This window comes from Molothrus aeneus, chromosome 1 (genome assembly GCF_037042795.1).
Source record: "Molothrus aeneus isolate 106 chromosome 1, BPBGC_Maene_1.0, whole genome shotgun sequence".
Lineage (NCBI taxonomy): Eukaryota > Metazoa > Chordata > Aves > Passeriformes > Icteridae > Molothrus > Molothrus aeneus.
Genome location: NC_089646.1, coordinates 115,198,132 through 115,212,207, shown reverse-complemented (window position 1 = coordinate 115,212,207; position 14,076 = coordinate 115,198,132). Strand labels below are relative to the sequence as shown.

The window sequence follows — 14,076 nt, the reverse complement described above, 5'->3', positions numbered from 1 at the left end:
GGATAAAAGCTCACTAATGAACTGTATAAGTAAGCCTCTGAACAAAATTGGACTTTTGCCCTCCTTGCAGTTAGCTGATGTAAAAGCTCATTGTTTTTCTGCAGTTTATCTGGGGTAGTTAAAGCAGAATATTACAACTCAGTGTTTTGCTTGCTTAAACAGTGTTCTTAGTATTTACCAGTACTTCTGATTAATTATATTTTTTTTTAAGGTGTGAATCTGTAATGTCTGTTATTCTTTCAGGTTTTTCTCATTAAAGAAAGAAATGTTATTGCACCCTATAAAACAGTAAGAGTAAGTATATATTTTTTCACCGCTTTTAGCAAACTGGAGTTTTGTAAGGATTTATGTTGTCATTTCTGAAAGAGTTAAGATAATTATCATTTGAGAAATACAACAGTGAAGCTTTTAAAAAAATATTTTTAAAAAAATATTTAAAAAAAATATTGAAAAAGCATGTCTGAATTCTTCTGTGATGGCTTTCTGATACTTCTTGGAGGACATGCTGCAGACTTGACACTTGCTATTTATCTTGATGTGCAGCTCTATGGGCTCAACAGTCAGAGCTGTCAGCTGAGTGCTCATGTACAGTGGACACTGCATCCTGGCTAAGTGGCTTCTCCTCAGTTCTGCTCAGACTGAGATTGCTGAGATTCTGCTCAGATGAGAGATTGCTAATTGATATTTCCCAGCTGAGTGTTTCTCAATTCAAAGAAATGGTGGATAAGGCTGCTCACGGCAGAAATTGGAGCTTGCTCCTGGCTGCTTTCTGCTGAGAGGGTCGGTCTGCTCCAATTCTGAGCCTGGAGGATTCAAGGCATACAAGTAAAGGTTCTTTGCTTAAATTGTGAGATTAGACACAAATGCAAAACTTTTATTTTTCAGAGTTAATTCACTTTTTGCCCAAGAGTTGAAAAAGATAGAATTATATTTCTCAATGTTTTTGTTTAAGTAGGAAACTTCAAGAACGATGGAGTCTATAAATCCGTATTACTGTAGTGGACAGCAAAGGGACAAGAGAGGATCTCTGTTCTCTCAACAAGGGCTTTGGGTTGGTTTTGTGATTAGATCTGCCTCTGAACTAGGACTTAAAAGGTTTTTTTCTTTGTTTTTGTAATTCTGATAATTCTTCATGTGTTGAAACTATTTTGTCTTGTAGTCCTTCTATGATCTGCTTTGCAGACATGTGCAAGATTTATTAAGTATCAGACAAATACCTTATCTCCAACACAAATACCTTATTGCCAACACAGTGGAAAAGGAAAGAATCAGAAGGGTTGTTTGGAAAGCTCTCCATTTTCTTCTAAGTTATGGTTCATCCACAGCTAAAACATTTCTGACAGTTAACCATCACAATTTACTCCACTGAAGTGCAGCTTTTTCTCTGCATTTTGAAACAAGAAATCTAATTCACCTTCAATCTTTTCTGATTTTTTTTCTGTTGCTACTAGATATCTTCTACTTGAATTGTTGCCAGTTCCATATGTCACTGAGTGCTGGAATTGAGTAATACTTTTTATCTTCCATGTCTTTCTTTGATTGTTTCAGATCAATTATAAAATACTGAGCTCTTGTATTTGAATATGGCTGGAGAGCTACAGAAACTGCTCACATAAACTGTCACATTGTTGGCTGTAAGCAATACTTGTAGACCATTCACTAGGATTTCTTAGAGCTGTGTTTTTTTCGTGTTGAAGAAAAACAATGCTCTGGGTGAAATGTTGCAGGGCTTTTATCTAAATTACTGCTCAATTTAATGTCTCCCTATAATCCAGTTCCATTTGCTTTTCGAAGCATGCTTTCCTCTTGCATTGCTGTCAGTTCAGCTCAGATCACATACATTACACTGAAGATCATCTAGATTTTCATGTCGTCCTTCCTTCAGTTAAAATTAATCCAGTTGTATCTACTGACTGATGTCTTGCTTTAGTCTTACTGATCACTTTGCTGCTTTTTTTTAAAGTCTAGCCTGAGAAATCACAAAATGCTACAGAAACATGTTGATACAATTTTATACTGCATTCAGGGGTCATGAAAGTATTCAACAACCTTTGCTAAATATGAGTTGTGAGTAAAGCTAGTGCCACTTGATCCATACACTTTTAATATACTTAAGTAAAAGCAGGAATGTCTCCTATAAAACTACTCTTAAGAAAGCTGGGAAAACTTCGTAGGAGAAAAATGAGTGTGCCACATAAGCTGGTTGATGTGTTAGTGAGGCTTTTGTGAATGACTAGTCAAAATAGACTGTTGACTGGATTTGGGATCTTTTCAGCTCAAAACTACTTATGTAGATGAGAGTGACTAACTTTTTTAGCCTAGTCTTTAAAGATTTGATGGGCTGGTGTCTTTCATCTATAAGAAATACAGTAGCTGTTTAAAATGTAACATGTCATTTGCTAGTTCTATATTTGCAAGTGTTTAAAATAGATGTTAAAATAGGCAAAACAGCTACTACTTTTCATTTATTGATGTTTGCACTACATTAACTTATTCACTTCAGAGCTATTGTGGTGTATTGTATTAAACAACACTGCACAGAGAGCTTTGCCCAGGGAAGATATATTTGTAAAGAAAAAAAGATCAACATCTGCTTTTGCAATCTTTGGCATATAACACAATCTTTAATAGCATAGTTTTACTGGGTTTTAGAGTTTTATTATTTAGGGGTCTTTCATTTTGTTTACTTTAATTTTATTTTTTTCCACTGAGTTCTATTTGAAATTAATTCATAGTAAATGTACTTTTAATTTTAGGGTAGAACAGAACACTTATTCCAACTGGATGTTGCTTGGAAAGTAGGAGATGTTGTGCAAACTCTACATCAGGTATGTGGTTATTTGATATCCCTGCATAGTTCATGACAGCATCTTTTGATTTTTAGTGTAGAGTTTTATTTGTACTCAAGGTGAAAACCTTGGATTATCTGTTTTTAAAATGTGGACTTGAACACAGCATCTAGTTCTGACAGCTGTTGTAAGTGTCCCATAGTAGCTGTCAGTATGCAGGGTCATGCTAAGCGAAGTAGTAACGTGGCAGTAGAAGTGAATAAATATTTCCTACTTTAAAAAGAAATTGTAATAGATCTTTTAGTATGCCATCACCAAGAATGCTAAAGCCCCTCCTGTTTTGTTGACTTCTGAGCTGTGTGGGACATCTCTGTGCAATTTCACTTAAAGCTCATTGTTTAGCTTTACAGGGCTTCTTGTCTAGATAAGATGGGAGATCAAGCTGCCATGGTGAGTATCTGATTATTTCTAATATCCCTGCTTAATAATGAAATTGTGATATCAGTGTTTAATAATTAACTTCTCATTGCATTTGAATCAGATACCATATTAACTTTTCTTTCCTTCCACATTAGATAACTGCTATATTACAATCACGCTTGGCTAGAACTTCATTTGATAAATACAGGTACTTTTCTAATCACTTTCTCCTGGGAAATAATTTTCATCTTGTTGGTTGATTAGTCTACTGCGCTGATAGTTAGATGGCTGGTTGAGTTAGTGTAAGTTCTCTAATTCAGAGAGTTAGCTTATCAGTATTTTGAAGCGCCTGGAATGTAGAGCAGGAAATTCTGTGTTGAGAAGATGAATGTGTTACTTTGTCTCAAAAATGTTCATTTCTCTGTGAATTTGTTGCAATTGGGCATCAGTTCATGCCAAATAAAACTATAGTTCTAGAGAAGACAACTGACTTACTGCCCTGAGACTGGAGCAGAATGTAGCAGTGTTCCTTTCTGGAGTGTCTGTAAAAGTGGTGGTCCCAAAAAAGAACTTTATTCCTGTGTAAAATAGGCTTAGTGAAGTCCCCATTCTGATGTCCCAAGGCTATAAACTGACTGAAACCTTTCTAAGTAATTTAAGGGTGCCTCTACCAAAGTAAGAACTGGAGGTAAACTTACTCCTTTTCTTCACTTGTAGATTTCAAAGCATTTCTGAAACGCTGCATATGGAATGCAAAGCAGAAATGGTGACGCCACTGGTGACTAATCCAGGGCATGTGTGCGTTAGTGATGCTAACTTGTACTTCCAGCCTCTTAATGGATATCCTGTAAGTGCCTCATAGATGGTCTTGCTTACAATGTGAGCACGCTGCCCTGCTAGCAGACAGTTTTAATTCTCTGTACTTTTTCTCTCAAATGCACATAGAGCACATCTCCAAGGCAACTATCTTCAATTATTTTTAGAAGGCCATTGGTTTTCCTTTGATCTCTGCTGCATTCAGTGTATCTCTCTCTGTGAGGCTTCATTCTGTGCTAACTTGCTTAAAGTTTACCTCCTACTGACAAAGCACAAAATGTCCTTTGCTCATTCTCTATTAATATTTGAAGATCACTATTTGTTACATTTCATTTAAGATAAATTTCTCAATCTTAGTCTGATACCATTCCAACTTAGTGAGAGCTTTATATATATGTAGTTTACTTTGGGAGCTCTTAGCTAGGTTTTCTATTAAACTGACCATTTCTTTCTCTGGAGGAAAACTGAGTGTGTGTTGCACATGGATTATTGCTTTGGAACTTTGTCATAGAAACAGAAGTGATTGTCTCAGCAGGCCACTGACTTAGCTATGATATTGTGAAATACCTTTAGTGTAGACATGGCAGCAGCACAATCACCAGAAAACTTTAATTCTCAGATTTTTAAATTTTTTTTTCCAATTTGCTTGTCAACATGTGAGATTACATCAGCAGCCCTGGTGCTGCTCCAGCTGGCTATGACTGGGCCTGTAGGCTGGTGGAGCGCAGTCTGGCCAGGGGTGATGTACCAAGCTAGATCCATCCTCTAATCCCAATGCTGAACTGCCAGTTCCCTCCCCAGGGCTGAGGGCTGGAGCATTCCTATAGTGCTCTCATCCAATGGTACCCTGTGGGGAAAGAAAGCAATCTGCCTGATTTGAATGCCCTAAGGACAAGGAAAAGACAAGCAGAAGATTCAGTAGAGTCTGGGGACTCAGACACAGGGAAAATAAAGAGAAAGCTCTGAGTGCTCTGAAAGGAACACTGAATTAGAAAGATCATGTCTGTGACAAGAGGAAGGAATGTTTGGAGCTAGTACAGAGAAGGGAAAAGGGGATTGGAGAAAACATGTTTGACAAAGGAGCAGGAATTTGGGGGACAGACTTTATAGCAGGGCCTTTTGCTATAGGCCAAGGTTAATAGTTTTAAACTAGAACAGGCTAGATTTAAACTAAGTAGAGGGAAAAAAAGGTTTTTACAATGGGGGTGGTAAAACACTGGCACAGGTTGTCCAGAGAGGTGCTGGATGCTCCATCCCTGGAAATACTCAAGGTTAGGTGGGACCACACTCAGAGTAACCTGGTCTAGTTAAAGATGTCCCTGCTCAATGCAGTGGGGTTGGACTAGGCAGCCTTTAAAGGTCCCTTCCTACCTGAATTACTCTGTGATTCGGCTGTGCTGGAAGTCCAAGCAAGGGAGAGGAGTTTCAGGGGGATAACGGTGCCATTCTGGTTCCACCCGCCAGGTGGCACCCTTGGCACGGTTTGCCCGGCAGCCCAGTGGCTTCCCTTGGATAGAGTTCGTCCTGTTCTGCTTCTCTGGTGCATGAGCACTGCTACTGGGGACTGACCCGGGATAATGCGCTGCTGCTTACCTATTCCTAAACTGCTCTGCTGCTCAGGCAAAAACCAACAGCAAAGACAAGCTTCCTCTTTCTAACATAACTGCTTAGCATCACTATTCCACTGCTACAATAACATGGATGGGTATTATTTTCATATTGCTAATATCTGTAGTCAAGAAAAACTTCAGATTTTCTGAGGAGGGTTAGGTAGAAGAACATAAACCTACTAGAATGTCTCCATCTTTTCTTCCCCCTCCACAGAAACCAGTTGTACAAATTACACTGCAAAATGTGCGTCGCATCTATAAAAGAAGACATGGGCTGATGCCACTGGTAAGCTCAAGTATTTATTTTATTTTATTGTCTTGCTGTATATATGGTTTCTTAAACAGACCAGCTGTAACAGTCTGCATCATTAGGTAAAAGCCATGTGTTCTTAAAAACTCTGTATTAAATAGTGAACAGTACTCAATGATCCTTTCCGGTTTTTTTAAGTGTTTCCTTTTCCTGTGCTGTCAAAAAGATGAAAACAGAATGAATTCTGACAAGGATGAAAAACTTCTTTCATAAGCAGTCAGCATAGGAGAAGGGAGTACCGTTAGGGAGCAATTAATTCCACTTATCTCAAGCACCTATCACGGGACAGAATGAATTTCTCTCTCTTGGTGTATTTTCTCTGGATTGATTCATGGAGAAAGTTTTGTCACTGCTTCATATTGAGACTAATGTGGAGTGATGATTCCTGCTGTACATGACTGAGGAATGTCAAGAGCTCTGCAGTGAAGCCTCAGTTGTGTGCTTTCAGTGGTAGCACTGAAATTTCAATCTTGTAGAATTTTTTTGTCTCAAAACACATTTAAACCAAATATACATTTTTTTTTTACCTAAGTGAATGGAATAATGCAAAGAATTAAATGTCTATTACTAGGCTTAATCAATCCAGACAGAGACAACCTACCTACTGGCTCAGTGTAAACTGAGTGCTCTCATGACTGGAAATAGAAAATTTAGTATGTTAGATTTTGTGGGCAAAGCTGCTACCTAGTATAGAGTCATAAGGCTTATTAGTAAATAGAACATTCTGTTAAAAACTACAAGTACTACAGCTTGTTAATAATTGCTCTCATTTGTTTCCCCCCACTTTAACATTTCAGGGACTTGAAGTATTTTGCACAGAAAATGATCTATGTTCTGACATCTACTTGAAATTCTACAACTGTCAGGATCGAGATGAGGTCTATCGCCTTATTGCAAAATATATAGGTTTGGAGTATTTATTTATTAATGTAGTCTGTAGTAGCTTGGGAAGGGAAATTTGCCTGGATTTTGCTCTATTGGTGTGTGGGAAGAATGAGAAAAATATACAGATATATAGGCTGTAACAAGTTTTAATAGAAGTGAGCAAAGATCAGAATGAATGTTGTGAAATGGCACCAGTTTGGTTGTGTTTGAAGAGCTGAGTGTGAAAGCTGAGGAGGCATTATTGAGGCAAAACTAATTTTTTTAATTTGCAACTTGATATACACTGTCATTTAACAGCCCCCTTTGCCCCCTTCAAAAAAAAAACCAAACCAAACCAAAAATCAAACAAATGAAACAAACAAACCCACAAAACACTATCTTCAAAGTAAGGGATAAATAAGATCCACTCAGCTAAATTGTGTTTTGCTGAAAAGATATAGACTAGCTTGTGTGTGGATCCCCCTAGGACTCAGTTAAGACCTTATTGAGAAACTTCCTGGTGGATTTCCAGTCTACACAAAAGTACCTGAAATTTTCTCAGTCTTAGGAGTGGTTGATGAAAATTACAGTTCTGAAACAGTTGAGTTCTCATTTCTATTAAATCTTGTATACATTAATTCCTAGAAAGTGATGGTTATTTTTTTGCAGATTGTAAACAGAAACTTCCTAAAACATGTGTGTTCTGGAAAAAAAAGGGAGAAAAAGGCTGAGTTTCTCTGTAATTTGAAACATTGAAATATATATTTACTGCCAATATTGAAAATGTTTATGTAAATTTTGTGCTATTTTATTATTGTACCAGGACTCTGGTTCTGTTTCAATGAATTCGCCTAAATATCAGTTGACATTTCCCTCCTGCTTCACAAAGAAAAATGGAAAGGCCACAAAGGAATGATAACTTTATTTTAGAACTGTTTTAGTATTTTATATTTTTCTTTGGAAAGGAAATAGATTCTGATATAATTTTCTCTGTTGTTAAAATACTTGCATGCTGTTACCCTGCTTCAGACTTTTTCTGGATAATTTTCTAAGGTGAAATTTCAAGATGTAGATGAAAATGCTGGTGATGTTGGAGCTTAGAATTAAAAAATGGTGAGCCCTTTCCCTAGAAGTGTTTTTAGCACCTCGGTATCTCTCTGGCAGCAGAAGAGCCTCTCTTTGAATGTGCTAATGTTTTTTACTTTACTAGAATTTAAAGTCCTAAAGTGAAGGAAAGATTGGACTATGTCTTTCCAGTGAAGGAAAGATGGGAAAATGTCTTTCCATCCTATGCTGAAATAGAGGCTAAAATAGAGGCTTGCCATAATCTAATCCAAGTTTCTTTCTTTCCATCATGCCATGGATGCAGTCCTTCAGTTCTATTTCAGGCACTTGCCCAGGTGCTGTATACAGAATCAATGGAAGAAAGTTTAAAAGTAAATACATAACCCAGTTTTCCAGCAGCATACCTTGACATTACAGCTAATAAGCAGGGTAGTGCAGTTTGAATGTACTGAGCTCCTGCCTATACTTCAAAGTGAACTCTAGGTGCATAATTCTTAGTTTTTTGAGTTTGGGCCAATTTTCTTTTCCTCTACTCTGTTTCAGTGGATGTGAAATTAAATCCTGTTCATGTACATACATGACTTCTTTCCACAAGTTACTGATAGTGGGTGTCCTTGGTTACAGTAGGAAAATATATTTAACTTTTTTCTTGACTCAAGCAGAACTGCTTCTAGAAATTTGAAATCCTAAAGGTTACCAGCTTGCTGAGAGATGTTCATGGTCTGCAAATATTTTTCCATTCCTATGTAAATATTCATCCATTCTTACTGTGTTTGGTTTCAGCACTCCTTCTTTATGATTTTTTTTTTTGGCCAAATGCAATTGAGACCCACGTGCAGAGATATTAAAAAATGCGTGGAGTATGGTAGCTATGGCAACACAAAGTTGCCAGTTAATTCTGACTTGTTCTTTTAAGAAACTGTGCCCTTAATTGTTTTACAGTCTCTTGCATCATGTTAATCGCAGTATAACTTGGGGGCTAAACTCCAAACCTCCCAACTCTTAATGTTTTGTTTTATTTTATTTCAGAAAATCATATTGCAGAGCACACAGCTGAAAGTTATGTGTTGCAGTGGCAGCGAGGACATATATCAAATTACCAGTATCTTCTCCATCTCAACAATCTGGCTGATAGAAGCTGCAACGATCTCTCCCAGTATCCTGTATTTCCTTGGATCATAGCAGACTACTCTAGTTCAGTGTTAGGTATGTGTATATGAAAAAGCATGTTAGTGCATCATGACCAACCTGAACTGTGGGGGGGGGAGCATTTACATTGCATAGACTTCATGTTACATCAAAATGAGCCTGGCATTAGTGGTCTTGGGTGTTTTCTTGTGGCCTTACCCTTCCCCTTTAGCTTAGGGGACAAAATACCTCACCTTTTTCTGTTAAGTATTGCACTCCTCAGATACAGAGTATGTACCAAACATCTGCTTGCTTGCTTTGCAGATCAGCAGTACTGAGCATTCAAAGACACTGTGATTCTTATAAATAGAAAAGAAGCAGTAAAATTACTTTTTTTTTTTTAACAAGTTAGATGCACTGAGATGTGTAGAATCCAGGTGTTCTTTTATGATTCTTAGCATTGCAGATTGAATGCAAGAGGCTGACAAGGCTTGTGCCTGAATAGGCTCCTTGATTAAGGGTCTTAGTGCAGTTTGTGTTGGGATTTTGTCCTTTTGAAGATTGTGTCCCTCTGCAAGAACCAGAATAGGGGAATCTTGTGGTACTCATCAGCACCTGCTCAAATACTTCAATCCGATTGTATGGTGGGACTTAACTGTAGCCTGACAGAGTGGCTAGTGAGTAGAAGAAGATGGTACCAGCTGCTTTTGTGCCTTTGGTAGCAGTACCTTGATTAGATGGTATTACTTGTAATAAGTGCCCCATAGATTAACTATTAGTTCTTCAGCAAGAGGTTTGAGATTATACGTACTTGGAAGGAAGATGAGCAGCTATTTACAGTAAGACTTTATGGGATTGCAGTTAGTAGGGAGGGAAAAAACTACTGGAGGGGTTCTGTGTTGGCTTTTGTTTGCTTTGTTGCTGCTTGGATAGGCTGGGGGGTTTTTGGTTTGTTTTTAAATATTGATTAGAGTACATTAAAGTCTAGTAGAATGCTTGGAGTCTATAACCAAGCATTTGGTTTGGTTTTTTTTTAAAGATCTGACAAAGCCTGAAACATTTCGTGACCTTAGTAAACCAATTGGTGCCCTGAATAAGGAAAGGCTGGATAGACTTGTGGTATGTATATCTTGGTATTCATATGCTGAACATTTTGTGCCTTGTACATATTGGCAATAAAAGGAGCTTTGTCCAGCAAGCTTTGGGAATTATGTCTTAGGAGTTATTCTATCAAAAGTTAGCTATAAACTTTAACAGAAGCAAACATACCTATAACCATTCCACATTTATTTTCCAGCTTAATTTAATCAGAACTGGTTTTGTCAGTACTAATTTAAAATTATTTGAATCCATTTCCTCTCTCTTACTACCTTTTCATATGTATATACTTTTGAAAATTTTGCCTTACTTTTAAAATAATATCCCAAAATCCAGTTAATGTATATATGGTGGCACTGAGATGCTATAAACATACATGAATTTATGAAACTTCAAAACCCATGGATTTAAGTATGTAATGTAAAACACATGTTTGAAAGAAATAAGAAAAAGTGGTAGAAATCTTAAGTATTTCCATTTAAGAAAAATACTGAATTTGAGGGAGAGAACTTTAAAGGGAGGAAATTTGGATCCATGGAGGTCAGAGCACTAACTTGAAAATTCTATATATTTATAATAGTTTTTCTATTTCTCAAGGTAGGCAGGCTTTCCTTTCATAAGCTGTCAAACAAGCTTAGAGACTTAGAAGGTCCTCAGTTATTTGGCTTTAAATTATTTGTGTAAAATTATTGTCTTCTATGGAAAGTTAATTATTGCAAAATAATTTATGGAACATAAGAAAAAAATACTGCCAGAATAACTCCATTATATTTATAAAAAAAAGATAAAAATATTTCAAAATCATATAGTTTCCTAAGATTGTGGAAGGCAAGAGAATATGAACAATATTGTGTTTACAGTAACAGTAAATAAAGTCTCCCTTCTAAGATCTGACTTCCCTCAAACTGTTATTAGCTTCATGCTTACTGCAGTAAAAGTCATTCTGTTTGCATTATGTTACATTTTAGAGTAATGCATGGGAGCTTCAGACAGGAAGGAATCTCCCAGGTTGATGGAAGTCACTATGTTCTTCCGTACTCTCATGAACCTTTATGTGAAAGACAAAAAGGAAGCAATTCTTTGTTTGCACTTCTTTGAATTTGAGTCACTGCAGTTATGTGCTAAAGTGAGAGAGGAAAAAAACGCTATAGTTCTGGATGATCAGTTATGACAGCTATTTTGCCATATTGATTTACTGCTCTGATTAAAGCTGCATGGATATTAGAACTTAAATGTTTATTTTATCATTGGAAGTAAAATTGAGGGTGGGTGGTCCTAATCTGTGCCTTTAAAAAGAAACGGTGTGTATGTATTCAGAATTGAGGGAAAGCAGCAGTGCTGATTTGAAACAGACGTTTCTTTCTTCTTTCTATGCTGCAGAAACGTTACCAGGAAATGCCAGAGCCCAAGTTCATGTATGGAAGCCATTATTCTTCTCCGGGTTATGTTTTGTTTTATCTCGTTAGAGTTGGTAAGGCACCTTTTATATGCTCTCTGAGCAGACACCTCCAAAGCAGACAAGGTTTGGAGCAAGCTGATGCTGTTTTTCCTTCTCCTTAGCTCCAGAATACATGCTCTGTCTGCAGAATGGAAAGTTTGATCATGCTGACAGAATGTTCAACAGGTTTGTTTACATTTTGTCTATAACTAGGCTGGTTTTGTTTTCAAATATGCATCAATGGGGAGTGCAAAGCCTTAAATTTTATTTTTTTTAACAAATGTGTGATTGATCTGTCTTATCTAGCATTGCAGAAACCTGGAAAAACTGTTTGGATGGTGCAACAGATTTCAAAGAGGTAAATAAATGGCTGGAAAATTATTCAAGTCTTCTCATCTGTGCTTAACTTTCTCATGTACTGTTGATTTGAGAGTGTTTGGTTGGAGTGTGTTAGGTTGTTTTTCATTGTTGTTTCTGCTTTTCAGTTGTATGGGTTTGGTTTTTTGGTTGTTTTGTAAGGCTGGTTGACTGCATTTTATGAGTCCTTTATTAACTGTATATTAATCCCATATCAACTCCATGTTTGCTCATCTGTGCCTGATTTCTGGCTTTTAGTTTAACAGAAGTATCAATGTGAATGTTAATGGAAATACATGGGAATTACCAGAGCGTAGATTAAGGCTGAAATGACAATTTTATATATTGTCTGCTGGAATGTTGTAAGGATTGGCTATATTGCAATGCTTCATCCAGAGAATGAAGAAACTGTGGAAGAAACTGTAAAGTAGTATCTTGGGGTTTTGAGCCCTGAGAAACCTTAACTTGTAGAATGTGTTGAGAAGAATAAACTGTCACATAGTAAATACTGTTAAACTCCTTTATCAAAGAAACATTAACACAGTGATGCTTTTAAAAAAATAATCTAGAGTTAATGGTTAGATATGGTGATATTTAAATAATTGATTTAACCTCTGAAATTTGTCATAATTTTAGTTTTATTCTAGATTTTAGTCTTGACTCTTACTTGATATCTTAAAAATGAGAACGTAGCTATGCAATAAGAGTTCTGAAGATACTCATAGATGTTATGGATTCATATGTCACACATTACTTGTTAAAATGTGTGCCACTTTGAATTTAGCAGTTTGGCTCAGAGAACTGTCTTGTAGGTAAAACCTGGAAAGCCTGCCCAACTTTAGGGCTTGACATATGAACTTTAATAACTTTCTTTCCACTGGATATGTTTAAGTGATGAAAGCTAAACTAATATCAAAACTTGGTTGTTTTTTTTTTTTGTTTGTTTGTTTTTTAAAATTCCAGTTGATTCCAGAATTTTATGAAAATGATTCTAGTTTTCTAGTAAATAGTTTGAAGTTGGACTTGGGAAAAAGGCAAGGTGGAAAGATGGTTGAAGATGTAGAGCTTCCACCCTGGGCATCAGGTAATAATAGTCAAACTTCTTATATTGTTAACTAATTCAAGATTGCTGGAATCATTGTTCTTCCTCAAAAATGTTCATTCTGGTTTCTTCTAAGTGAACTCTTTCTATAAAGCACAACATAATTAATAGGTGCTTTTAATTTTTTATAAGAAAATTGACATTTAGTGTAGGGTGTTTTGTTTTGTTGGCTTTTTAAGAATGAGGAGGAAGAGAGATGGATGCCAATACTGAAAGGGATATTTTCTCCTTTAATTAACCTTTATCTCATCAGGTCCTGATGACTTTCTTCAGAAGTGCCAAGAGGCTTTAGAAAGTCCTTATGTATCAGAACATCTTCATGAATGGATTGACATCATATTTGGCTACAAGCAGAAAGGAAGTGAAGCAGTTGCAGCTCACAATGGTAAATACACATTTATAGAACTAGCAAAAATAGAGGATGCTTCAATTAGGCAGGAATGGTAAATCACAACATATCTGTAATGCTTATTTTGTTTTGAGTGTTCATAACTGTGCTTTGAATGCTTGATCCTTATGAAGGCAGTATTGCCTTCATGGTGATTTGCATCTTTGAAGATGTGCTTCAGAGGGTGGACAAGATGATTCTGTAGCATTGCTGGGAATTGCTTGCACATCATGGTGTGGCAATATATTATGGAATTAGTGTTTCCCAATTAAAAATGGAAGCCTGCAGGGTCTCCAGATAAACATGTATTTAGCCTTCCTCCACTGTAATTTCAGTGGGAGAATTTCAATACAATGTCCCCCTCCTCCTGAGAGAATTGGCAAGGGAAAGAATGGGCTGATGGGCTCCAGGTCTTTGGAGCAAGAATGAAGGAAAAAGTGTGTGTTGGTTCGTCCTTGTACACATACACATAACTGCATGTGAGACATTTCGCTGTTTGCAACCTTACTCTGAACATGGATCTAGCCACTATGGGCCCTTACAAAGGGGGATGTTATGTTACTGCTGTGTAAATGTGATTATTTACACCTAATAGTATTAGCAATGATTAACTTATTCATCAGTCTGGTATTTTAGCTGTGTATGTTACTACCCAATAAGAAAGTGCCCTCTTTAAAACAAGAGTAGCAGA

At 36.7% G+C, this 14,076-nt stretch overlaps 1 protein-coding gene across 2 annotated transcripts in view; it reads left to right on the top strand.

The window, feature by feature from the left end:
• NSMAF (neutral sphingomyelinase activation associated factor) overlaps positions 1–14,076 on the top strand; it is a 38,731-nt gene that overhangs the window by 12,699 nt on the left and 11,956 nt on the right. The window contains exons 6-19 of one of the 2 annotated variants that reach the window (XM_066563378.1): positions 244–294; positions 2,757–2,828; positions 3,192–3,239; positions 3,365–3,417; positions 3,927–4,056; positions 5,850–5,921; positions 6,743–6,851; positions 8,904–9,080; positions 10,042–10,121; positions 11,481–11,571; positions 11,661–11,724; positions 11,845–11,896; positions 12,859–12,979; positions 13,251–13,382. In XM_066563378.1, coding sequence (XP_066419475.1) covers positions 244–294; positions 2,757–2,828; positions 3,192–3,239; positions 3,365–3,417; positions 3,927–4,056; positions 5,850–5,921; positions 6,743–6,851; positions 8,904–9,080; positions 10,042–10,121; positions 11,481–11,571; positions 11,661–11,724; positions 11,845–11,896; positions 12,859–12,979; positions 13,251–13,382 — 1,252 coding nt within the window. The remainder of the gene's footprint in view (positions 1–243; positions 295–2,756; positions 2,829–3,191; positions 3,240–3,364; positions 3,418–3,926; positions 4,057–5,849; positions 5,922–6,742; positions 6,852–8,903; positions 9,081–10,041; positions 10,122–11,480; positions 11,572–11,660; positions 11,725–11,844; positions 11,897–12,858; positions 12,980–13,250; positions 13,383–14,076) is intronic. The other variant, XM_066563386.1, reaches the window with a different exon arrangement.